This window comes from Anoplopoma fimbria, chromosome 7 (assembly GCF_027596085.1).
Source record: "Anoplopoma fimbria isolate UVic2021 breed Golden Eagle Sablefish chromosome 7, Afim_UVic_2022, whole genome shotgun sequence".
NCBI classification, from domain to species: domain Eukaryota; kingdom Metazoa; phylum Chordata; class Actinopteri; order Perciformes; family Anoplopomatidae; genus Anoplopoma; species Anoplopoma fimbria.
In genome coordinates, this window is record NC_072455.1 from 12,326,014 (window position 1) to 12,352,925 (window position 26,912).

The following is a 26,912-nucleotide window of genomic DNA, read 5'->3' on the forward strand; positions in this document are numbered from 1 at the left end:
AAGACAGAATTAGTTATGTTGCACCAGCAGCAGACCTAAAATGTGTGCAATTTGATGTTTTGCTATTTGCTAAAATGCACTATTTTGGAAAAAATGATAAAACAGAAATAGTAATAATGAGTAAAATACTAAATAAAATATTAAAGCAGATGATTACATGTGAATGCCAGTTTGAGTAAAATATTAATGAACATTAATGTACAACCCAAATTTTTTACATTTAAAACAAATTAAATAGCGATAAAAAGATTGAAAACACATTGTTTGGCAACAGTAGACAAAATATTTATGCTTATTTCTCAGCTTGTACCATAAGCTGTAATGCAAACTGTGAAAAAAGTGGTTGGGGCTCTGCCAAAAAGCTTCCGTTTCAAAGTGTGTTTGACTGTAAGATTACTCGAAAGAGATACAAAATAAGTTGATTCAAAAGGTCTACAGTTTTTGCACTTTTTTTGTGTGGTTACTGGGGACTACTTACTGTTAGGCTTGTCTTTGTTTTTACTTGTCCAGTTATTTTATAATAATGTCTCAAAAAGAGACTCCACTGTCTTTTTTTGGGTTGCTTTGTAGTGTAGGCAGTTGTTACACGGAACAAAAAAGTATTGTTAGCAATATAAGTTAGTGTTAGCATAGCCTACTGTATCAAACTCCTGTATTTACCGTAATTCCAAGATCCTATTAAAGACATTACCATTAACATACGCTTAATCATTTTCTTACATAGAGTTATTTGAAAAAAATAACACCAATCTCGGTAATGTAGCTGGAGCAAGCAGCAGGTTGGCTTAGCTTAGTACAAAGACTGGAAACAGGCTAGCTAGCATGGCTCTGTCTAGAAGTGGTATCAATCTTCTCATTCAAATCTCTACGTAAATCAAAACTCTCTACGCTCTTTAGTGAAACACCATGAATCTGTTTAGTTCCAGCTCGTTTTTAGTTGCCTGACTCACAAATAGAAAACCCACCCAACACCACCTATTCAGCAGCAAACAACAGACAGACTCAGTTAGAGACTAGCTGGTGAACTTAGTGGAGCATTAAGCAGCTATGAGCCAGATAGGCCTATTTTTTTCAGGAGTTTGAAGAGACCAAAAACAGAGCTTAAAGAGTGAATATTTGACATATCTTGCTACTTATGTTGTGAACAACTGCTGACAAATTTCCCCTATTAACATAAATTTGCTCTGGTTTATGCTTTTAGATGCTTGTTTAAGAAAGGAGATGCACTTATGACTTCTGGTGACTAGTAGTTCTCTTGAATAACTATGTTGAATACACTTATTGTAAGTCGCTTTGGATAAAAGCGTCTGCCAAATGACTGTAATGTAATGTAAGGATATGTCAAAAAGTAATAGGTTTGAAGTCAAGTAATAATTACTCATCTACTCCTTCAAAAACCACATGTTTGTGTACAGCTAAACCACAACGCCTCATTGCTCTTGCTAACATACAGATGCACAGTGGGACATTGCCTCTTCCCACGCCACCCCAGGTGTAGCTTCTTTGCAAATGTTGAATTCCGTTTTAAAACCATATTTGTTGCATATAAGACTTTACACAACAAGATACTAGATGGTGAACTTTAATTCTACCACAATAATCTTTTGGCTTTGAAACAGTCGACCAGATATTATTTGGTCTGCACCATCTCCGCATTTAAATCAAGTCTTCAAACACATTTAACAGTCTTGTCTGCCTTTTTATAGCTATATCATGTTAGCATCATTTCACGTTTAATATACTCATTATTGATTTTGTCGTAATATTCTTCTTGGTGGTGATTTTTTGATTAACAACCCCCATTACTCATTTATTTATTATATTTATTCCTTCCTCATTAACACCACCTAGATATTAAAAAAATACATCAACAATAGTGTTAAATAATTCTGAATAATAATAATAATATTTTTTTTATTATTTAATAATAATACAATTGTAAGTCTTAATAATAATTACTACGATTATATTTATTATTATTTATTATTATATTCATATTTCTCCCCTGTTGTTATCAAATCATACCACATGCGAATTCACTGCTGTTTCATATTTGCACCAATAAAGAGAAGAAAAAGAAGGAATGAGAAGACCCAAGGCAAAGATTTTACACAATTCACTTTATTTGTATGAGGTTGATACAGTGTGATGTTGTGGGTATTACAAAGCATCCAAAAGAAGTAACAAAAACACAGGATAAGTTGGTCAATGCGCCGACACAAGCTCAAAACGACTCCATCAGGAGGCAAATCAACAGACTTTGATTAAAAATATGCGTTTTGATGAAGCAACAAAAGACGCTGTAACTTTGAAGGAGGGCGAGCAGGCAGCTGGTTCAAAAGGTGCTTTCATCAATGTGTTTCATGATGCCAATGACCCAGGAGAGATTCGGATCGACACAGATGCGACGACCCTTTTTTGTAACCAGACTGAAATAAATAGATAAATCAATGACATTATAAAAGTCGACAATTGATAAAAATAATAACGGAACAAAAAGGAAATTAGTTCCAAAACTACGATATATATATTAAAAAAATAAAAAATTGTATGCAATATACTGTATATCTAATTAGAGAGAAATGTATATAGTGTGCATGATGTGTGAAATGTGCGCTTTTTTATGTTTATGAATTGAAATGCATTTAAAAGCAATAGTCACACTAAATAACACTCATTGTGCTGATCAAAGTTCTCTGTATTATACAAATAGCAGGGTGTAGTAAACTTACATGGCTCCAGACTTGGAGCATCTGTAATCAGTCATGCAATACGATTTTATGAGACTTTTGTTCATTCTTCTCGGGTAAGGTGTGAAGCAGCAATCGTCTGGGCCGATTCCATCTTAAGGAAAAAAAAAAAGGTTATGCATTATCAGTAACACACAATATGTCTGAATGTTTAACAGTCTAAGGTGATCTTACTTGCGCAGTTCACAAAGGAGAGCAGCGCATATCCCAGGATGCAGAGCAGGAGAATGTCAGTGGTCCTCATGGTGACTCGATGTCCCTCTCGATGTGATGATGGAGATTAAAACCACAGCTGCTCCTTATCTTCAGTGAAGGGCTTCTAAACAAAAGGTGTTGCGCTGTCACGTTTATCATGTTTTTTCACTGATGTGTCACTAGTGTGAAGGAGGGAGGGCAGCTGTGGTTTCACGACGACTGATGTTGCCTGAGACGGAAACTTTCCACTCAGTTTTTCAAAAGGTTGAGGTAGATTACAGGAAATGCATTCGTGGTTAGCCCAGAGATGTAGCTCAAAGTTACGACACAACCAACAGCCCCGAACAACTCTTAAATTATTTTTGAAATAAAAGTAAATACCTTAGACTGGAATTAAGTATTGGAGATGTTTTTTTTAGCATCTTGGGTAATTTCTTTCTTTCTTTCTTTTTCTGACATTTAGTATGCTAGTAGATGCTAGTTACTAGCAAAATGTAGTCAAGTTTCTCAATTTAACAAATAAGCAATTTAAATCTCAACTTTTATGGAATCATGTATAAAAGGTTCTTTAGGTATTCCAATTATTTTATTTTTCATTTCAACATCTACACTTCTCTCTTCTGCTAATGCCCCCCAAGGCTAAAATCATCTATCTATCTATCAACAGCTGTTGATCTGAGTCATTTCTGTGGGTCAATTTACAGTTTGCACAGTTGTCACTGGATCCTGTATTTCCCATAATGCCACTTGCTGAAAAACAAAATAATCCTACTGACTGGAAAAATTGGGGGAGTGCTCCTTTAGCATCGAGCTTTAGCATAAATTGCTAATAATCAAAGAGCAAAGGCATAAAATAAACAGTCACAATAGAAAAAAATCGATGAAATGCAGAAACAACCTTTTCAGAAAGATGCCTCAATAGACCAGAATGCAATGCTGCAACAAGACTTTTAAAGCTGCACTTTTTGATCTTTTTTTAAATATTGATTACCTTTAAACAACGGGGGCGTTTCTTTCATGCTATTATTTCGCACATTAATATATTCTTTACAACTGTAGTTTTTGTCATGAAAACTTTTTCAAAGAAAGCCATATTACGCAGAGTATAAGGTGATTTTTTTTAAAAATAATTTTTCTGAGCTTCCGCACCACAAGTAAAGGCAACAACCGACCATGTTATGAAAAACGGCCATATTCAAAATGTGATGTAGGCTTAAACAACAAGGAAGCTCCTTAGTCTGAACTAAGACAGCAAACTTTGTTACTCCTTTTAATCTTGAAAAAGATGCAGACCAGATCCACGTCTTCCGATCTTACTTTTCAAAATAAAAGCCCTATGTACATATACACTGCATAACTGTTTATCAGAGGCAAAAGCACCATACTACAGATGTCCAGGGTAAAAATTAAAACGCTTCAAATCAGTTCAAAGACACACTGCTCCTGGATGAATATGTACATCTCTTTATTTTAATAAAACCACTGTTTATATACAGTTCAAGTGAGCTAAAGTTGCATGGTAACCCTCTGCTTTCTCCATGTAAGTCCACCAGTCCTCTACAGTACAACAGGTCTCTTGAGGGATGGGAAAACAAAACAGACAATGCAAAACAGAACCAAATAAATTACAGCATATTTCACGTTTTATTCAAATGAGATTGAATTTGGTTTGTGGCCACAGTGGATCGTACAGCGTTGTGTGTTTTGTGATGGGAAGCAGGTAGTGTTGGTAGAGCTTGAGGGCCAGCCTTTAATGTAACAACGAACTAGTAACTAACAGATCGCATTCTGAAAAAGCCACGTAACACATGCACATGAAGCACACACACGCGCACACACACACACACACTTCAACTTGCACTGTCACTACTTAGCACAAAAAAACTAAAGTTAATAGAATAAAAGGCAGACAACCCGTTTAAAACCTGCGAGTGATGACATTATAAGTGATGATGCGAGGCACAACTCAAAGTGCTTACATGTATGTGCAAAAAGCTTTATTGCAGTCCTGCGGTTTGACACCACACTGGTGGAGTGGGGGGTGAGGGAGGGTGGGGGAGTTCATCAAGTAGATCAGAAAGTGTTCTCTGTGCCGCTGAGCTGATGCAAACGCTGTTTCTGTTAGCAGGCATTAACCAAACAAGTTTAGGGTTCAAGGTGCTTCCTGTTTTTTAAAACCCAGAACATGTGTTATACTTCATCTGTGGTCCAGGTATTTAAGAACGTTTGGTCAGATAGACATTACTGATAACACAGGGAACAAACGGAGGTAAAGTCCTCCATACATCAGATCAAGCAGCTTCACAGCCAACACCAGGACAATGACTGTCTGCACTTCTCAACTCATCTAATTTGTTGAACAGGTCTGTGCAAAATGGGCAACTCACAAGTTAAAAAAAAAAAAAAAAAAGAAGATATTTAACATTCAACTACGACAGTGTCTTAGGGCCATTGTAGGTGAAAATAAAAAAATACGTTATGGGAGACAAAAAATTAAAAAAATAAAGTGTTACATTTATGAGATATAATCTGAGATTACAGATTAAGAGATTAAATTTGAGATTTTAGTTTTTTCAGTTTTAAGGAAACACAGACTCCACAGCTGTTGTGCCTGAAGTAAATGACCCAATCATATTATACTTTGCCATCGGATTTAGCTTTGAGGAAGCATCCTGACTTTGAAGAGACATGAACTGGGCCTATTTTTTTTTTTCTTGTAAATTTACCATTTTAATCTCAGACAATATGTGAGTGTTTTCCATCATAAATTTACAAATTTAATCTAGGAAATGTCATGTTTTCCTCTGATTATTACCCCCCTCCCCTGCTCCATAAATGATTTTACTTTACCCACACTGGGCCGTCATTTTCACCAGTAAGATGCTTCTTCACTTTTGTTTTAGCTGATTATCAAGAAGTGTCATGTACTAACTGTCCAACCTGTGTTAACTCATCAAAACAGCTGTGCTGTAATAAAACCTCAACCAACAGTGCTTTTACCAAAACACTCATGAGCATGTCGACTACTCTGTTGTTGAATAACTTTGATTTGCGTACACATTCAAATCAAGCGTATGCTTAAGAGCGGCTCAGCAACAACCCTTCATTTGTGTCCTTTTGATAAATATTAAATAAATACATTTAAAGACATCACACTCAGGAATCAGAACACCGACAAGCTGAAAGATACCTCTAACATTAAGGGGAATCCGTGTCTGACGCTGAGTGTTGAATGTGTCTGACAGCAGCATCATTTCCTCCATTTTGATTGACATAAATATACTGTAGAACTCATTTTACAGGCAGCTCATGACCTCCTCAGAACAAATGTAACCGCGCGGTGCTCTCAGAGACTTCGGAATATATTCGGTGTTATGTGCATTCATGTTTCTTTTTAGCTTGAAACTGAGAGGTGACTTCATGGAATGGATTAGAAACCAAAATCTGTACCAACTGTGAAACACAACACAAATGTAAAGCACACAGAGGACAAAATCAAACTGAAGGAATGTCTTAAGTTTTGGGGGGGAAGAAAAAAAGTGCAGAAACAAAGAGATTGAGACACAGAGACGCTAGCTGAAGTTCACATAGTTCCACACTGTCATTCACACATCTCACTCTGGAGATTCACTTTAAGACATTACTCTTACTTTCCATGACTGGAACTTATCGAGATTGGGCAGTCACACATGGAACTTTGTTTTGTCATAAAAATAGCTACATTTAAAAGAAAGACAAGTGGAACTGTAGCTAGAAAGAGTGCTGAATTCAAATCTAAGAGGAGTAGTACTGGTATCTCTGTGGTTTCCTCTGCTCCGTGCAGACCTGAACCCTCTTGCCGATTGTGGGAGTGTGTGATACATTCTTCAGCCTCCGCTTCCCAGTCCACCACTGGGCCTCTCAGCAGAGGAGGTGGGAGATAAATAAGGCCTCGTATTCCTTTTCACACCCCACCCTCATCATCACCATCACTGATAAACCCCCCCTCTAGAGTCCTGGTTCCAGATGGAGCAGTGACGCGGCTCTAGGGGAGAAGGTTTATCACAGCGGCTACAACCAGATAAGTCCTGCTGAGCTTAAAAGGTCTTCCTCAGGTCCATACGGCCTGCTGAGGGTCAGGTTTCCCCCCCAGAGGGCTGGATGGGAGAACTGGTTGAGTCTGGTAACATGTGATGGCTCAGCGCTTCAGCACCGGGCTCCCTCGCTCCGGATCTTTCTGTAACGCCTGCAGGACCTGAGGAGATGGAGGGAGGTACGGTTAAAAAAGGGAAAAAAAAAAGAGACCTAAAAAGCCTAAAATGGAAACTGTGTCGTCTTACCTGCGCCCACTTCCTGTTGCGGCTAGTCATGTGAACGGCGGCGATGTGCTGGAAGAGCTGCTCGGCGGGGATTAGTTCGGGCAGGCGGGTGAGGAACTGAGCCATGTGGATGAAGTCCATGGTGGTCAGGACGTCCTGGTAGAGACGCAGCAGGCCCAGCCCCGTGCGGAACAGGAACTCCTCGTTGTCTCTGCAGAACACGTCCCACACCCGACACGCCAGGTCCAACGGCAGGGACTTGCTGTACAGGGTGAAGATCCTGGAGGGACGGGCGGACAAAGGGAAGAGGAGAAGTGCACTTAAGATAACACCGTCATTCAATTAAAAGTGATGGAAACATCTGAACTGAGCTTCATGAGCTGCAGAAATGTGGCGGATGAAGAGGAAACGGTTGAAACTCACCAGTCGATTAAATAAATATCGGGCGTCAAGTTGTTTTTCTGGAAATGTGCAAAGAGCTTTGGTAGGTTTTCTTCAAAGAACACTTCAAATGCCGAAAAGTAAGTCAACATCTGTGGAGAGAGGGAAAGCTGGTCTTATAGAGTGACACAAAAACCAGGATTGTGTCCAACGAGCAACAAATATTTGCTTGTTTCCTTAGTCTTCAACGATTTTAAACTAAATATATTTGGGACTGTTAGACTGCTGATCCAAAAAAACAAAGTAGTAAAAAAGAATAGTTAGTTTGCTGCCCTAATTAAAAGAATGCCCCAGTTAAAAGGGAAATTCACCACATTCCATGTGGATGACCAATCGGTGTTGATGGTAAAGGTAGTTCACTGACTCAATTAATTCCTCAGTGCGTGCTATATTGACAGAGAAAGAAGGGTTCTCTTGCTGCGCGCTGAGCCATTCCGGCAGTGACTACACGTACCAGCATGCATTTTGTGCTAGTGTCCTCAGACTCTCTCTGCTGAATTTCTTCGGCCGTAAACTCTGACTCCAATACCTACGGCTTAATATCAGAGTCACTGTGAAATTAATCCTCCTAAAGAACATCCTCTGTTCCCATATTTTAAGAAGCCATTCTGACGCTATACAAGTGAAGAGGACCAGAAAGTTCTGAAGTTTCTGAGCGCCATCTAAAGAGAGGCAGAGCCCAGAGATCCAAGCTTCAGTAACAGCATGTAGTTCTTCTTTGCCTTTAACTGTCCCGTGATGGAGCTGGATGCAGGAAGAACTACAGGTTTTGCATCCGAGAACTCAGATTTCTGGGTCAATATGAAGTACTGAGGATTTTTTTTTCTTCAAATCGATTTACCATCAACACTTACTGGACTTAAATAAATGACTGGGTGTGTCCACAAGCATAAACTACAAGTAACAGGCTGTAATGGTTCTTAATGTGTGTGTGTGTGTGTGTGTGTGTGTGTGTGTGTGTGTGTGTGTGTGTGTGTGTGTGTGTGTGTGTGTGTGTGTGTGTGTGTGTGTGTGTGTGTGTGTGTGTGTGTGTGTGTGTGTGTGTGTGTGTGTGTGTGTGTGTGTGTGTGTGTGTGTGTGTGTGTGTACTGACAAGGCTGTGGTCGACTCTGAAGAAGGCCATCTGACAGGGCTTGTTGAGCAGGTTGGCAAAAGCTATGAAGGCGTCAGCTGTGTCAAGGTTCAGGATCAGCACTGCTGCGATGAACGACATCCCCTGCACCTAAATATACGCACACACACAGTTTGTACAAGCAAACAAGAAGCAGAAAATAACTGTGGTCTAACAGGGGGCTTGCAGACGTATACTTGACTTCCGTCTCTGAATGCGAGAGCAGAGAGACACCAGCGGCGGCAAGTCAACACCTGCTAGAGGTGAATTTTGCTCTGTGCTCTAATAAATCTAATCTTATTTTAAACTAATCTACAATGACAAACAACTGAGCTTCAGTCTGGATATTTAAGATGGAAACAGAGATGAAATGCTGATGCAGACGGATGCAAAGAACAAAACAGAAACGGCTGCACGGAGGGGAATGCATCGATTGTGTGTGTGTGTGTGTGTGTGTGTGTGTGTGTGTGGCAGCACAGGGGTTGGGGTCAGTGCAGGAAGTCACAGTCATTTCTACCTAAGCACACACAGCGTGGGACTGCAGTGATGGAGCAGCAAGGCAAACAGCAGCATCTCCAAGCACAGTGTGGCTTTATAGAATAACAGAGCGTGAACATGACTTCATTATTAGAGATCGGAGTCAAAGAACTTCCAGCACTTTTTTAACGCCACTGGCTAATGTGTGAGGTTTTATGCGTATGTGGTTCGTGGAACTTCAGAGAAACTGACCACAACCACACCTATAAATCCGTCACTGTCACCTAATTTAACACATTTCTCTCATTGAATCGAGGTCATGTGGTTTGTTACCATTGATGCCGATACCAGTCAATACCTAATGTATTCATTATCAATACTCATAGTAGTTAGAACATATTAACTGAAAAAGTAAGTGAAATGTTACTAAAATATGATGAAAATGTAGTGAAACAGGGCCAAAAATATTAGTAGAATATGTCAAATAAATTGGTGACATTTCTGAAAAATACATACGAAAATTTGCATCTGATAAATATTTGAAATATGTCCAAAAGATATCTGAGAAATATGTGAAAACATCTGTGATATATCCAAAATAACATTCGTAAATAATGTGAAATATACCAATAAATGACATACAAATAGTATTTTGTGAATGAAGTAGCCTACTGATATCATGTACTGGATGTAGCATTATGTTATTTATGGAACCTTATATTTTACAGTACGGATCAATTGCGGCAGGATGTTGGTATTCCAATCAGATGTAATCACCTGTCCAGGCAAAGGACAGATGATTTTACAACCTCCGCACTCATAGAAATATAATTATTATGTGAAAAATATTTGTCAAAAATATCAGAAATGTATTAATCAGACATTGAAAAAAGGCAATGCCACAAAAAGACAAACAATTCAACATTTTAGGTTTAAATGAATACATTTAAGTCTTTTTTGTATGAAATAAATGTACATTAAAACTACATTAACACTTGAATATATTCATCAAATGACACCTCACACTACGTAGGTGTCGTGTGATAATTCCAGGTCTGTGCTGTGTCATTTTAACCATCATAATCTAACAGTAGGTACTGTAAAATATCTCTAAAATATGACACATATAAAAAGAGACACGGACGTCACACGCGCATTAAGACCCATATAGTTCATGTTAGCACACGTTTGAGGTCCACTTGTGAGGCTACGAGGCAGTTTTCTTAAAAGGCACAGAACACAAAGTGAGTATAAAAAGGTATAAAATGTGCAGACGTATCACAGCTGGATGTCATGCTATGTTTGGTGTGTGTGTGTGACTTACGTAGCCAACGTCTGGCCGGTAACAAGTGTATGCTCCCAGAATGCTGTGCAGCACATCATGATATGGCCCGCCCTGACGATTGACAAAGAAATAATGAAGACAATGGAATAAAGAGACCAAAGATACACTCGTTCACACACCCTTTCCCAGAAAGTTCGGTGTCAGATTTACTTTGATACAATAATATCAGAGTAATGTCACCGAGCTTGGCTTGGTTCTTGCCAAGGTTACCAGAGTAACATTGTATTTAATAAAAGGGCTGAGTGAGACATTTTCTCAATAATGACAGCCAAAACGTTTTAATACAATAGACGTATTGTATAGGGTGGCTGAGCTTCTCTCACTGACCTGCTGGAAGATACAAAGATGGGGGAAGGTTCTTGAGATGTCCAGCTTGATCAGCTCCAGGCTCGACTCCCGATCTGACGAATCAGGATCTTGAAGACAGAGCAAAAACATTACAAAACACAAAGGAAAAATCTAAAAACGTGTATAGTATAGCCTCTGATCTGACTTCACTTTTGTTAGCCTAGATGGTCCAAGATTTTAAGGAAATGGCCACATGATGATTTATTCTGTGTCTACCTTCAGGTTCAGTCTCTAAGGAATGTGCTGGTGTGCTCCTCCACTTCTCTTTCGCCCGGGCCAGACAGATGCTATACAGCTCTGCAGGGACACATAACAGCACCACAGTACAATCAATCTGAGAGAAAGGGAGGAGGACAGAGGCTGAAGACACTGAGCGGAGAACATGATGACTGGACAGAAACCACTTGAGGTGATAAAAGGATCAGGCTCTTCACATTACTCTGCAGCAGTGACACTCAAGGTGATTACAGAAAAAGAGATCTCCCTTAATTGTCAGAAGTTTGACAGTAACAATAATTAAATAGCAAACATTTGTTTATATTTGGCAAATTGGCACCAGTGAAAGCACGCTGAACTGGCTAAAGTTAGTTCTGGAGTTACGAGGAGCATCTCTTTTTCTGGATTGATTTATGACATTTCTGTCATACACTTCTGTCCCAAAATGTAGCAGTAATAGTTGCCACCTAGCAGTAATATACAATAGACACACTGAGCTATTCATATGCCTTAAAAGTAGTACTTGTAGTTGGCTAGCTGTAGCAGTAATGCAAATAACTAGCAGTAGTTCCTTCAATACCACTAGAGATAGCAAAGTTAAAGGGGCCATATCATGCTCATGCTACTAGAACATGTTTACATGCTTTAATGTTCCAAAAACACATCATTTTCAAAAGAGAATACTCGGGGGGTCCCCGAAGTCCCCCTTCAAGTCCCCTTCAATAATAGTAGAAATGCTACTACTAGCATTAGCAGAAGTATTAAACTACTTTACTTAAAATGGGGGAATACTGTCACTGAGCTGCTACTCATTAAATTATGGACATCTTTGAAAGAGACTGAGCTTTTAAGGAGTGTGTGTGCTCAGAGTGATGATGAATAGGACTCTTCTCCATTTAAAAGGCTGAGTAGTACAAAGCAGAGTGGACCAGCTCAGTAGTCCTCAGCTTTCCCAGAACGGTTTGACGTTGGTGCTCTTTTAGCAATAGGAGAATGAATCTGCAGTGTGTGTGTGTGTGTGTGTGTGTGTGTGTGTGTGTGTGTGTGTGTGTGTGTGTGTGTGTGTGTGTGTGTGTGTGTGTGTGTGTGTGTGTGTGTGTGTGTGTGTGTGTGTGTGTGTGTTCTTGGAAATCTTTCTTTGTGAGGACCAATTTTGGAAAGAGAGGTCATTTTGACTGTTCAGAATTTGCCTAACCTAGTCCAAGTCTTCACAGAGATAGAAGTACAGGGATGTGTGTGTGTGTGTGTGTGTGTGTGTGTGTGTGTGTGTGTGTGTGTGTGTGTGTGTGTGTGTGTGTGTGTGTGTGTGTGTGTGTGTGTGTGTGTGTGTGTGTGTGTGTGTGTGATCCCCATCCAGACTTGAGAACTCATTAAAATGATACTTTGTTCCCTCTTGTGCTGGGGGAGTCATTGAACCATGCTCCTTCTTAATGGACACACTCCTCCTTCCTCTTTATTTATCTCACTGCCACTGATTCACTGGGACAAAGTGAAACACCCGTCTTTGTGTTGTGTGTTGTGTGTGTGTGTGTGTGTGTGTGTGTGTGTGTGTGTGTGTGTGTGTGTGTGTCTTTGTGTGTGTGTGTGTGTGTGTGTGTGTGTGTGTGTGTGTGTGTGTGTGTGTGTGTGTGTGTGTGTGTACTGGTGGGAGCAGTCAGGTAACAGGGCGGATCAGGACATGACAGTCAAAGTTCAGGCACAGTTATGGCAATTATGAGTCATACATAACACACACACACGCACTCTCAGACGCACACCCGTACCATGTGTGATGTTGAGCTCGTTGCCCACGGCCAGGCTCCACACTTTGCCCCTTACGCTGGGGGGGAGGCCCTGCCACCAGAGGTCCCTCACTCTTCGGGATGTACACCTGGGGGAGGGACAAATGTGGGTTCAATGTGGGCTGCTTGCTAGTTGTGTTTCACAGAGGCAACTAGAATTTAGTGATCAGAAACCACAAGGTGGCAGTCATTTACTCCATCGCTGCAGTCACTTATTCCATTTAAGGGGCAAGAAATGACTTACCTTCAGAGAAAAACTAATCCTTGACGCAAACATCATTTAATCTTTATGTTAGCCCCATATTTCACAATAGACTTAGTTGGTAAAACAAGATCACATAAGCCTAAACGCTTTGCAAAGACCTCCTCAATTTTTACACTTAGGGGAAAAAAGTACTAAACTTATTCCAAGATATGTAGGAGTGGTGAAACTTTGATATGGAATCAGACATGACTGAATGACAGAAGCCCTGACATTGATATTAATTCTCATCAACAAGCTGGAATTCATGTGTGGCAGTTGTGCTTGTAAAACAGGTTGTGTTTGTATAATCTCATACTGAATCATCATGTTTGCATGTGAGGCGTTTGTCATTAGTCACTGAAGTGCTTGTCTACAGCAGCTGTTCGGTGTATGCTTGATACCACAATAAAACAGCCACATAATGCAAATTTCCCCGCTGCGGGACTAATAAAGGATTATCTTATCTTATCTTATCTTAATGATGATTTGGTGCACTGTTAAGAAGACAGACAATTAGTGAGGCCCATGTAGGAATTTATAGGGATCGTTTGGACTTAAACTGATATTGATATTATTTAGGTGTTTAAAATACGTTCTACTGCTGCCTCCGTCCACAGCAGTACATTACTTTGCTCCTGGGCTGGTACTCCTGTCTACTGCTCCAAGCTACTGTAGGTAATACACTGATTATGGAGAAGTACCTCGTACAACCCCATTCAAAATATCTGAACTATTCCTTTAAGGCGTTAATATCTCGATCATCATTTTACAGATGCCAACATGTACTTACTTAATTGACATTGACAATGATAATTTATGTGATATGGAGGATTTTTTGTGTAAATATTTTTGAATACCAGTTTATGCTATTTAGTTTTTCTTCTCCAGACTACAGCTCTCAAATGCAATGCAATCTACATCCATGCTCCAACTCTGCTCTGTATTTGATTTCTAAGCTACTGAAACGCTTGAAGTGGTTCCCAAAGGAACCTGGCCGCTTTTCAATTTTAAATTTTCCAAGACAGGTCCAGTTACATTTAGGGAATTTCTGCACACTGCTGTGTTTGTACTTGAAAATTCCTTCTCAGTACAAAGAAGTTAAAGTATCATAGAAACTGAATTCAGAGCGTCTTTAGCTTCCGTACTGTGACATATTTCACAGTAAACTGAATATTTAAGCGGTATATAGTTACAAATGGGATTTAAATCAAATCCTTTGCTTTTGATTGGGCCACTAAAAAGTGGGCGGGCTTAGAGTTCAGCCCTACACAGATCTGTTGGTTCCACTCACATCTCTGTCACCTGTTGTCAGATCAGGAGGAGGACGAAGGAGAGATGAAGGGTGCTTGCAGATTTTAAACCTCGGCCACATTGTTTTTGAAATGAAAACTACATTTTTGCCCACTGATATACAAAAACACATTCCTTCCTGTCTCTCTCCATATTGCTCTGGTAGCTACTACTATCCACAAACAGTGAAGGTGGCTGGATAGTCACCCAAACTCTCAGTTGATTGGATTTTTTGTAAACGCCCCTGAAGCCAGGATGAGTCCACAAACATTCAAAACCCTAACAGAAGCGTAAGATGTCTAACTTCCGTTTAACTGGGACTTTAAGTTTCCAGAAATGCATGCAACATCAGTATATTTATTATTCTAAACTCAGTCGTTGTTTGTTCTCACATTGTGCTCCAGTTAGGCAAGATTTCCTGGTTCCAGATCTGGGCGGCATTGCCGATGCTCTCCTCGAGCTTACATCGATCCTCGAGCTGCTTCTTTCTCTTCTGAGCCTCCTTCAACTCTACAGACAGGAGTGTGGAGAGAGGTGGGTAGATACAAAACAGAGGGAACGTTAATACAAGAGGTTTACAGCAGGCTTAAGAGAGACATCATCAGTTCAGTCCTGTAGTAGTCTCACCTCTCTTCTTGGCCTGGGCCACCATCTCTTCATACTGCTGTCTGTGCTTCTGTGCCTCCTCGGCCGGCTTGGCAGGCAGATTACTGTAACACATATACATCAAGCAAAGGAAATGGATTAGCGTCTATGTGTTCTCTTAGCTTTGCATTATTCATGTTGAGCAGGCTTGTGATGTAATACAACACTCCTCAAGGTCCATTAAGTAGCCTTTCTGGAGCTTCCATTCATATCACATCTTGGGCTGAACCGGTTCATCTTTATACATTCAAAGCTTCTATTAATGTTTTCCAATGAAATTAGAAAGTCTATTATCCTATTTAATGATGTTTTAGATTTTTTGTTATTGTGTTTTATAAATGTAACTTAAGGTGCTGTAGATTGCTGCTGAAAAAAAAAACCAGGTTGTGAATTTGATCATTACATCTTTCTTTTTTCAATACATTTTGACTTTTGAAATTGACAACACCCTGCAGTTAGTTATTGGAAATGTTAAATTGAAATGTTTTTTAAACATTGTGAACAGAAAAGCAAAAAATAATAATAATAATAATAATAATTCTACGCTGCATTCAAATATTGATTGAGAATACAAATGTAACAGTCTACATTCTAAGATAACTGGGCTATTTGTGCGATGAAGATCATGAGCGAATGCTCGATAACAGCTAATACATTAACAAACAGAAATATATAAAAAAAAGAAAATTAACTTGAATTGTATTTTCTAGCTTTTTATCATCTGTTGATTTGCTCTGAGTTTTTGTTAATATGATCTACCTGCACTTCTTGCAGGGGGACATCTTACTGGGTCTTGTCAGTAGAGGTTCATGTGATTTTAGGAAGTTTTTCTTAGTGTGGAATGCTTGTGTCATGATTGCACCATAATAAACTGCTCTTCTTCCATCTTCTTTAAATATAGATAGACTGAGGGTGCACTGACACTTTGCAATATTCTGTGCGCTTTTCTAGATGGGTTTTACCAGCAGGGGGTGACAGTGAAGAAGGAGTAGAGTTGGGAGGTTGCATGCAGCAGCTGAACTCACAGTTTTGCCAGTCATGGTGTGCACACACAGGAAATCAGGCTAAATTCTACTATTGTTTTCTTTCACCTTGTTGCCAAAGCAGAAGTGCTAATCTTCAGGCTGAGCAGCAACACTGAATTAAACATGAGGCTCAGCATATGTCTGTAGGTCTGTCTGCCTGTACGCATGTTAACAAAATGTAAAATGCTAAAAAAAAAGCAGGGTAATGGAGCCAGGCTCAGGGAGGGCTATTAAACTTTCAGCAGCACCTCTCTTTTACCGTCTGTGAAACAAACAGAGACACAGCACAGGGAGCTGGAACAATGATGAAAGGAGTCTAATGACAGAGGATGGAGGACTGATAAAGAAGGAATGAGGGAGAGATAAAGATAGAAAGGCAACAGACGTGGCTTCATTGTCTGATAAGCAAACTCCACTGGTACTGAGAGGGAAAGAAAAATGTGGGATAGTCTAATATCCCGCAGATTAAAGATAAAGATGAAAGGCAACAGTGTGGCTTCATTGTCTGATAAGAGTGTGTGTGTGTGTGTGTGTGTGTGTGTGTGTGTGTGTGTGTGTGTGTGTGTGTGTGTGTGTGTGTGTGTGTGTGTGTGTGTGTGTGTGTGTGTGTGTGTGTGTGTGTGTGTGTGTGTGTGTGTGTTTACTTACGCAGGTCTGTCCTCCAGTATGAGTGCAGTGGTGGAGAGCGGCTCAAAGTCCAGGTTTTTCCTCGCACCCTGCCTGGGAGACGTCGGGTTGCCAGGTCCAGCTCTGCCACTCTTTGTTTCATATTCCTGACGACGAAAAACATACATTTAGACACAGAAACTCAAGAACTGTAAGTGGAGTTTTATTTACACTATTAAAACAAACACGGACACAAACACAAACAGCAAAATTGGTGAATAAGTTGCTTAATGTTCCATGTCAAAGTACAAACAGGTCATGCATGCAGCTCCAAAGACAGATCAAATTACCACAAGGGCCACAGCTGACCGCAAAGCTACTGTTGAGGTCAGACACAGAGTGGTAGGATTTAATTGGTTTCGGAGAGGAAAAGAAGTGAGATGATAAAAAATGAAAATAAATAATAAGAGAGAGGACTTGTAGGTGTAAATTAAGTCACACAGAAACACTGAGAAATGTCTTGACGACCTTGTGACAACACACTTTTGGCCCCTGAGCATTTGTCAGCTGCTGTCTAATGAGTGTATGGTTTCTGCTCCACCACTGGGAGTGTGACACAGGCCTATAGAAAGAAGAGGCCATGTGACATTCAGCCTGTTACAACCACAGGGCAGTTTAACACAAGGCCGACTATCAGCTGACATACAGGTTATGTGTGTGTGTGTGTGTGTGTGTGTGTGTGTGTGTGTGTGTGTGTGTGTGTGTGTGTGTGTGTGTGTGTGTGTGTGTGTGTGTGTGTGTGTGTGTGTGTGTGTGTGTGTGTGTGTGTTAGCAGCTATGAGCTTCAAGAATTAGGGAGCTGATAGAGAACAAACAGTTCAGGGAAGACCTTCAGAAGAAACTGTTACATTGTCTCTCTAGTTAATTAGGAAGCTACTGTAAATAGGGCAAGTGCAATACGAGCACACGCACCCCCCCCACTGTGTGTCCAAAATGGCCTCCAGTGTGCGTTGAGCTGGTTAATAATGCAGGCGGAGGACTGCAAGCGATCAGCTTAACGCCCTGCTGCCACAGGGATGTTCCCATTGATCAGCGCAGGCCATAATGAAGACAGAAAAATCAATGTCTACAATAGTAGTGTGTGTGAGTGTGCATGCATGACTGTTAGTGATGCTGCCCATGTTATTAATCTGTCTTTTTGTTACTGTCGGTTGTACCGGAGCCTTGGAGACAAATAAAGGTAATTCAATTAGGATCAGGAAGGCAGGGCATCACAGAACAAAAGGGACATACAGACAGCATGAATTACTGATTATAGCCACAACCTTCACTTACAGAGCATCTTCCATAAAGCTAAGTTCCTAACAAGATTTATTAAAATGCCAGAAAGCAGAAGAAAAAGCAGTAACAAATCTACAGCCGTGCTAGCAGCTCTGTGAGGCTGAACTTAGGCACCACGGTGCTTCTAGCTAAATGTCAACGTGCTAACACACTTACAATGAAAAAGCTAACATTCTGAAGTTTAGCAGATAATGTTTACCAGGTACTGCACCTTAGTTTTAAGGAAACCTTGAAGAAAATGCACTTATTTTGTCTCTTGCTGAGACTTGCATAAGAAGAAGAGAAGAGAACTCACATCTCTTTAGCTAGGAGACAAATAGCTTAGCTTAGTCTACACGAGTTAATCTCATGGTCAGATATGAAAGTGGTGTAGAGAAACTCATCAAACTCCTTTCAAGAAAACCAAAAAGAGAATGAATGAAATAGCAAAAAAAAAGAAAAGGAATTTAGAGAATTTAGCTTAAGGTGGAAGTAAACAAAAGTAGCAGTCACCAGTATCCACTTCTGTTATCTTAAAAAGACCCAAAACGGCCAAGTCAGAAAAAAGGTGGCCACATTTCAAGGTGAAAGCATGGTCTCATCTTGTGTACTTTCTTTCTTCTTTGCCGTCACTATCCTCACTTTCATCTGCTCTGCATCCGCCTAGCCTTCCCTCAGTCCCCTAGAAGTGTGAATGCTTGTGGTGCCAGTTGTTTAACTACTGTAGCTGGCAGGCTAACCTCTAACAAGCTAGCTAGCTGGGAACATGCTAGCACTAGTCAGTCACAATAGCACTCTAGCTAGTTTGTAAACCGTCAGTTAGCAAGAAAGCTAGCTTGGTAGCCAACGCGACAATAAGCTAGCACATTTTATTCTAGACAGGAGAGAACGTTTAAATAATAGGATGGTGAGAATCAGCTGATAGGATAGGTTAATCAGTTTTGGTGACAAAGTTGAAAATTCAACACTTTATAGCTTTGTCCATAATTTCTACTGTTAGCAAAACTTTGCTCATACAGCTAGTTAACAAATTACCAGTTTAACCATATTATCTAAACCACTTAAGTTTCATGTTAAACATAGAAATACGCATTTGCAAAAGAGGATCTCCCTCATGTGAATAGTTGACCAGGTTTGCCTTTAGTCAGTATTGATTTGTTCTGGGCTTTAATGAACAGCAAAATACATATACTGTTGCCTGTGTAATTAAAGACTATGGGTGCCTGAGGGAAGAGCTGCTTGTTGATTAATAAAAGGTTAGCCAGAGCTTTTTTTGACCCTGAGAACAGATTGATACTGCAGAGAAAGAGAGGGGGGGTCCAGCAGTAATGCAGGTGCTTCAAACACTGGGAAACACAAGATTGGACATATGTGAAGCTGTACTGAGAGGGAGTGTATCCAAGGGAAGCTACATGTGGACGCGGTTTGAGAATGCGTGCGGTGCAAATAGTTAAGTGAGTAAAAGTATTACAAGTATGTGAGGGTAAGAAACTACGTAAATGATTAGCTATAACAATGGACTGATGATGCTAAAAAAACACACTGGAGCAAAATCCTGTAAAGGCTAACCACGTTACTGTACATTCCTCTGCCACTCCACAACCAGTCCTACTGGTGAATCAGCGCTTTAGATGAAAGGTTCATCAGACTTCACACGGCTCTCTCTGGAGCTACAAACACAAAAGGCTTTATATAACTTTTTCCACAGTTGCATTAGTACTCCCCAAGACCTGTAAACAGACTTTAATGTGTAAAATCAGTGGGAATCCCCCTCTAATTTAGCAGCAAACAGATAAATCCAACAGAACGCATGAATACATTCAACAGAGTAATGCAACTGCGCTACATAGCTGCAAACTATCATACTGATTCAAACAGATAGTTAAGCTCAGCTCATAGTTTACTTTCCATAAAAAGTGTGAATCTCAATGCATTATCTATTCCTCAACAATGTTGAGAAACCCCTCATTACCCCTCGTTTCTAGGCTGGAACTTGACTCTTTCTGTATGGCAGCTTAAAGCTGCCGGAATAGCAACTGTATCCCATGATAACCTGCCACCAGGGCAACCGGCTTTGTCACGCTGGCTTTCAGTTCTCCAATTTCCTGGTAGTGGTGGAAGAGCTCTCTGGGTGCCTGGCTGCGCTGACTGGCTGTCATGCTGGCTGCTAATGGCCTTTAAAACTATATACACTAGGAAGTGGATTTAGCCTGGTTTCGCTGCATGCCAAAGTATTTTCCAAAGCTGATGTGGGTCAGTGAATCAGACGGCGCCTGCCTTGTTGGCAGTACCTAGGTGTGTTTGTTTGGCAGCTACTGCGGGACAGGTTAATCAGAGCCGTTACTCAAATTCAGATTTTGTTTCTGCCGATTGTGCTTTTACAGATAATAACGTAAAAAAAAAACGTATTCATATGCCTCACATTTTGGGATTTTAATCCAAAACTTCTGACTCGAAGTTTCAGGATCCATCACAAGCACAGCTTCCTTTATTTTGCTTCACACATATCATTTGAGGAATTAACCTCATGATCAACCAAATCCATTTAAGGTAGACTGTTCAAAGATGTTGTCATTTGTGGTTATTCAGAGTGACAGAAAACTGCAAATGACACCTATTTAAGAGCCGATACAATGTTGAATGAATGAATGAATTAATGATTTAATTAATAGTGGTATCTTTGTTGACACACTAACAGCTGGATTACCACAGGGGAGCTAAACAGTCTGTTAGTAAGGCCGTGATGATCTGGCAGCTTTGTGGAGACAAAGTGATGAAAACGTAACAATATCCAGGCAAACAGATGGAACCATGAGCACTGGCACCAAAACGCTCAGATACAATCCTAGTGCTTTTTAAATCTGAGCACGCTTTACTGGAAAGCAGAAATAAACAGAGTCCCACTAATTCAGCTGTCAAATGAGCTCTGTGTCTCTTTAACTGCATCAGTGATAACGGCAGGATGAAATCCCTTGACACGCTTCAAAGAAAAATTTAAAAAGACGCTGTTGCACGTGCTTCTGTTGTATTAAACTGAGGGCTTTTACATCGAGTTAAATACAATAAAGATGAGTCGTCTCCTGTACGGGCATCGAATCCATCAACACATTCTGGAAACTTAAACATGTTCATCTTTCTAGATGTTCATCTCTGATGCCACGACGAGCTGAGAGAGGCTTTTATGTGAAACCTGAGCCTTCATCTTCCACCGCCGTGCGTCCCTTTCACGCTCCGACTGCCAATGCCCTCTGATGCTGCCAGACAAGGAGAGAGACGCCGTGGGTCGGCTAGCTCGTCCACTTGTCCTCGCAGTGCAAATGCTCACTCACCATGAACGCTGCTGTTCCTTACAGACGGACAGTCCTCCGGTGGGGGTTCCTTTTACAAAACCTTAGCCCAGCGTCATTGCTGCTCCTAGGGGGGGTGCTCACTCCTGGCAACAAGACACCCAGGAGCGAGAAGACGAGGAGGAGGAGGAGGAGATCAAAAAGGAGGGCAGAGGGACAGTCAAGCTGCCAACGGAGGGACACACCCCGCATTGGAAACGATGCAGCAGCAGCATGATATCCCCCGTTTTCCTCCCCCTTTCTCTCTCTCCGAGCAGTGACGCTACACTGAGTGGCTCTGCATCAGGTCTATGCTGCTGCGTGTGTGTGTCAGCAAATCAGCACCGCCGTGTGTTATTAGTCACCATCGCTGCACTGAGAGGAGCTCTGAGCTCTGCCGTGTCCTGGCAGCAGCACTAATCAATCCCGGAGTAACGGATCGGGTTTCAGACGCTCAGCCTCAAAGGTGCCGTTACGAGTTACAAAGGATTTTTCCCTCGTTTCCTGCTTTTTGGATGATTCTCACTATAATGATCGTCTAACAACACAACAATAAGACATGTGGGAGATGTACAAGTTTTTATTTACTAATGAGTAATCATAACTTAAGTCTCGGTATTCTGCGATTGTCAACCATGGTTTTGTTTAGTTATTTTATCCATAAACAGTTTCAGAGCTCAGCAGACATAGCTGTCCATCCACTAATCAGAAGATCGGCAGTTCGATCCCACGCTCCTCCTGTCCGAATGTCATGGTGTCCTTGGGTGAGTGTGTGAATGATGTGTACTTAAGCACCCTGTATGGCGGGCTCTGCCATCAGTAGAGTTGTTCCGATACCAGTATCAGAAATGCCTGCGATACAGCGATACAAAATGCTGGATTGGGTATCAGCAAGCACGCAGATCTACCCACCTAATCCAGTATCATGTTATCATATCATGTATCAGTTTATTTATTATCTGCGAGATGAGAAAGAAGCAAGATTGTCCCGAAATCGATGTTGGAAGTACCTGACAAGCGAGGCATCTAGCTTCTTTCTCATCTCTATTGAGCGTTACACATGCACAATACCGACCATGCAGGCGCTAGCGAAAAGTGTAGCATTAGCTGCAACTAGCAAATGTCAGCAGTTTGGCAACGTTTAAACACTGAAAAATCTGTCAAACCAGAAAGACCAGAAAGTTCCATGGCATTCACTCATTGTATTTATTTGTTCATGTTTTAACAAAGGGCTTAACCTGAAGCAGGCTATACAACATCCATAGCAATCATATCCATATCCAACACATCCATTTAGGGTTTGTCTGTCTGTGTGTTCTTGGCATATCTCGAGAACTGCTCATCCGATCTACTTCACACTGTGGGTGTTTTGCTGAGTTTGTCAAAGACCCAGATAAATGAATGGAAATCATAACAATAGCAGATGCTACCATACAAAGGAATTCATATGGTACGACCACAACAGTCACCAAACCGTAATCTATGCCAAGGATCATAGAAGCTGCTATGGAGGCTCATGGGAAACCAACACCTCACTGAGACTCTACTCTCTGCATGTTGGTTTTCCATTCATGTCTCACCCATCCGTCACCCAAAAAAAAAAATGACTGTAGTGTAATGTAATCTGGATTTGGCAAAAAACGACCTCTGATATAAAAAAGATATTTGCTGCATTTACAGCAAAATTGATCCAGACTTTTATCCTCCATGTTGATCAGATTTCATTGTTCAATTATTGTCCTCATCGCATGACCAAGATGGTGTAATTGCAGCTTCAGAAATGTTTCCATTCTGACCAGAACAAAAAAACTACAACACATAAAAGCGGTTTAATGACTTAATATTAAAAGGAAAAATCCTGCTGGGAATATTCAATTCAGCTCCACTCCCAAACATCAGTAACTCAAGACATACCCGGGTTGCAACACAGTGTGATTTAGACCAGAGGCTTAGCAGGTAATAGAACAATTACTCTTTCTTCAGCAGTGACCAGACATTGTACCGAGGCCACCAGCTATATTTAAGTCCCCAGACTGAAATGGTGTAAATTAGAATGTTAAACTTGATTCGCCGTGTTCTCAAAGGGGGAATATTGCTGGTGGAAACAGAACAGCGTGGGTGTCATAGCAGCTGAACAATAACCATGGCAAATAAAGCATTACGCACACGCACACACACAGTTACTGACCCCGCCTTCGAACAGCAGCATCAGAGCCAAGACAAAAGCTTGAAAACCTAGCCTTGTTATCCGATTCCTGAGGTTGAATATAGGGTTACAACCACAGATGAGATAGATTTCAGATAAGAAGCACATGCGGGTGTGTGCATGAGTCAGACAGCCAATCCTAGGAGTATGGTTTCTTACCATTACAACAAGATAGTCATAGCGTTTGCGGCATAGCCGTTTAAAAGTCATGTAGCCGTTTTTATGTAGCCATTTTCAAAATCTTGTAGCTAGCTACATTTCCAGGGTGCTGCAGGTATGATGTCATTTAGGTTGCCAACCCTAAATGTTAGCATTTAGGGTTGGCAACCTAATGTATGCTCTGCATGTTATCAGGCATTAATTAAATGTTATCAGGCCTTTCAAACAGGTTTCAGCAGCACAAAGAGCACAGGCTAAATGGCAGCACAATAACAGGCTTCTACAGACTCTAATTACAGGCTGCCATCATGTTCTTTGGTTTATTTCACCAGTAGGTGGATGCTGTGCTCTTTAATTGGCCCCGAGACACGTCCTCGACTGGCTTTTTGAACGGCAGTGGGAAATTAGACGAGTGTTCAGTAAGCAGCTGGCTATCTAACAAAGTGCTCTCAAAGACCTTGACATTTTGAATTTCAGCAAGCTGAGCAGCAAAGAACACTACATGCACGTGGCACGTTTCTGCCACACTAAGCTGAGCGTCTGACACAGAAAAATAGTAGGATTCTCGTCAATTGCATGTTGAAAAGGAAGATAATCAGGGATTGAATCTATTTTAGCTAGTAAAACATTTATAATTTGATCTTTTATTTTATTTAGCTGTCTTTTGTTATTAATTATTTAGAAATTATTTAGTCTTCCATCGAGAGATACAAAAGCAATTAAGAATTGAATGACATTTGCTTGTGCTGCTTTTTGAATTTGAAGTGCTGGGGAAGCTAAATTATAGTAGCTAGAGGCACTACAAGCTGTTCTTAGTTGGAAGGAGTCAAGTTACAGCAACAATATACTTTGTTAAGAGTAGAAAGCTTATCAGTTGAAACCATAGACTTTATATAAGACGTGGACGAAGTCATCTTGACGTCACCCAATGGTTTGTGGACTGCTGTCTTGAGCCTCAAGTACGGATTATTAAAAATTTAAAATAGCGATTGAGACCATAAACTCAATGTTTACTGAGATAATAAATCATGTGAGAAGTAGGGCAATTGTTACAGACTTCTATACAATTGTACTTTTTGCAACCAGATGAGTCGCCCCCTGATGGACATGAGGAAGAATGCAAGTTTCAAAACACTTCTGCAGCGGCTTCATTCAGCAGAACCGGAGGTTGCCACCTGGTTGAAACATTGAATTCAGAAAAAGCTTACTACACTGAAGGTATTTCCAAATAAGTAACATCAAATGTTAATGTATATCATAAACAAACAGTAGACCAAGTAGAGTGCTGCAGGAATGAGTCCTAAAACCTGGAAATGAGTCATCTCAAAAGTCAATGGGTTCTTTGAATTGGTTTTGCATGTAGGAAAATTTGAACATTTTGTTTTAAGGCATAAAATGTGTTAGTTTATACCCCCATAGTGAATTTTGAACCTTTTACGCATCTTAAAAAAGGCGGTTGCTAACAAGTGGCTAAATGAGACTACAAGGTAACCAGCACAATGCTAACATTTAGGGTTGGCAACCTAAATGACATCATACCTGCAGCACCCTGGAAATGTAGCTAAACAAGATTTTGAAAATGGCTACATAAAAACGGCTACATGACTTTTAAACGGCTATGCCGCAAACGCTACTGGGAAATGTAGAATTGCTAGTGTTTATTGGAAAGTAGTTCAAGTACCCTTCTTCCAAAGATCCATTGTGGTTAATAATCAGCCCTGTTCTTTCCATTATGTTTCTAAGAACTGTGAGAGGTTGATTCTTTTCAGCATGCGCCATTCTAAAAATAGCTAAAGAACCTAAATGTCACTGATGGGAAGTGTTGTTGCTCAGGGCATTGAGCTGCTGGTATTTGAGAACACCACTGAGATTGTACTCCATATCTTCCTGATATTTTAGACCTCTATAAAGTCTTAGCCTTCAGTTGGTGTGCTATCACGAGTGATAATGTTGGTTTATAGTACTTATTGGTCTTTATTGACCCATGGTAAAACAATGAGCTCTGCTAAAACGTATTATTGCATCGAAAGCCAGTTGCTCATCCATTTGACCTTTGAACAACAGCTTCAATGGAGTTCCAAAATATTAAATTGTTAAAGTCATCTAGACTTTAAATGAATACAATTAAATATCCATCTAATATATTGAATATTTGGCTTTGGTTTAAGGAAGTTGAGTATAACACTTACTTTCCAGCACTGAAATGAAAACCGATTAAAATCTAAAATAAAGCTGACTGAACAAGCCTAATGCTTCAGTTTAAAGATAGCTAATGGTAAAATCAGGCACTTTACTAAATCCATTAAAATCGGTTCATTTTGAAGCCTGCATTACAGAGCTAATATAGCCGTTTATAATGCTGTCCACCGGCACTATATTTCTCGACATAGTGCAGGTGGTTTAAATGTGCGGCAGCTGAGGAGCAACCACAAAACCACAGCTGACAAGGCCAGATAAACCAAAGCCATATGATGCACGTGGAGGGCTTGTTTGCAAGGACTTAAAGGAAGCTAATGAAAGTGAAAAAAGTACTGTTGGATTCTCTTCCAGTATCTTCATACACCTGTTTTGTACCACAATCAGATATGAACTGCCTAGAGGAGCCACGTCCTCTGTGATTGGCTTAAACTAAGTACACAGACAACCAGACAAATGGTCCGTGAAAAACAAACAAACCTATTATTGGTTCATGGGACTAATATCTACTCAGGGATAGAACACAAAACGCCGCTGAGCGAACTTCAGCTGTTGCTATGTGAACAACAGGACACAGTGTGCTGATTTTTTAAGTGGACTTTTTCTTGTGGGGGAATTCTGAATACTGAAAATTCAGCTGATGTGTGAAGGAGATTTTTAGTTGTCAGTGGACATATAACTTTTTCTTGTGGGGGAATTCTGAATACTGAAAATGTGCCTGAAGCCTGAAAATGTGTGAAGGAGATCACTGTAGCTTAACTGTGTGTTCAGATGGAGCACAGGGTGAATTTCAGAGATGGTGCAATTGCATACAAAGTCAATGAATTCGAATTCCCCCCCGCAGGAGTGCAAATTTACATGAAAAACCTTTCAACTTGGCTTCAGGAAACTTACAGACTAAAAGGAAAAAGGAGAGACACTGGAGGGAAACGC

At 40.4% G+C, this 26,912-nt stretch overlaps 2 protein-coding genes across 5 annotated transcripts in view; both read right to left on the bottom strand.

Annotated features, from left to right (window-relative positions):
* Positions 1-2,105: 2,105 nt before the first annotated feature.
* ccl36.1 (chemokine (C-C motif) ligand 36, duplicate 1) lies at positions 2,106-3,089 on the bottom strand. The gene is made up of 3 exons (XM_054601840.1): positions 2,925-3,089; positions 2,733-2,844; positions 2,106-2,429 (listed from the first exon to the last, which is right to left on the bottom strand). The coding sequence occupies exons 1-3, from the start codon at positions 2,992-2,994 to the stop codon at positions 2,336-2,338; spliced, it is 276 nt and encodes a 91-aa protein (XP_054457815.1). The 5' UTR covers positions 2,995-3,089; the 3' UTR covers positions 2,106-2,335.
* A 1,304-nt stretch (positions 3,090-4,393) lies between these two features.
* Positions 4,394-26,912, bottom strand: part of tbc1d14 (TBC1 domain family, member 14) — a 34,010-nt gene continuing 11,491 nt past the window's right edge. For 3 of the 4 annotated variants that reach the window (XM_054601328.1, XM_054601329.1, XM_054601330.1), the window contains 11 exons: positions 16,815-16,939; positions 15,124-15,206; positions 14,889-15,006; positions 12,945-13,051; positions 11,182-11,262; positions 10,945-11,033; positions 10,597-10,668; positions 8,778-8,906; positions 7,667-7,776; positions 7,265-7,523; positions 4,394-7,179 (listed from right to left, as the gene is read on the bottom strand). In XM_054601328.1, the coding sequence (XP_054457303.1) occupies positions 7,123-7,179; positions 7,265-7,523; positions 7,667-7,776; positions 8,778-8,906; positions 10,597-10,668; positions 10,945-11,033; positions 11,182-11,262; positions 12,945-13,051; positions 14,889-15,006; positions 15,124-15,206; positions 16,815-16,939 (1,230 nt within the window). In that variant the 3' untranslated portion in view covers positions 4,394-7,122. Of the gene's footprint in view, positions 7,180-7,264; positions 7,524-7,666; positions 7,777-8,777; positions 8,907-10,596; positions 10,669-10,944; positions 11,034-11,181; positions 11,263-12,944; positions 13,052-14,888; positions 15,007-15,123; positions 15,207-16,814; positions 16,940-21,421; positions 21,491-26,912 lie in introns of those variants that run through there. The other variant, XM_054601331.1, reaches the window with a different exon arrangement.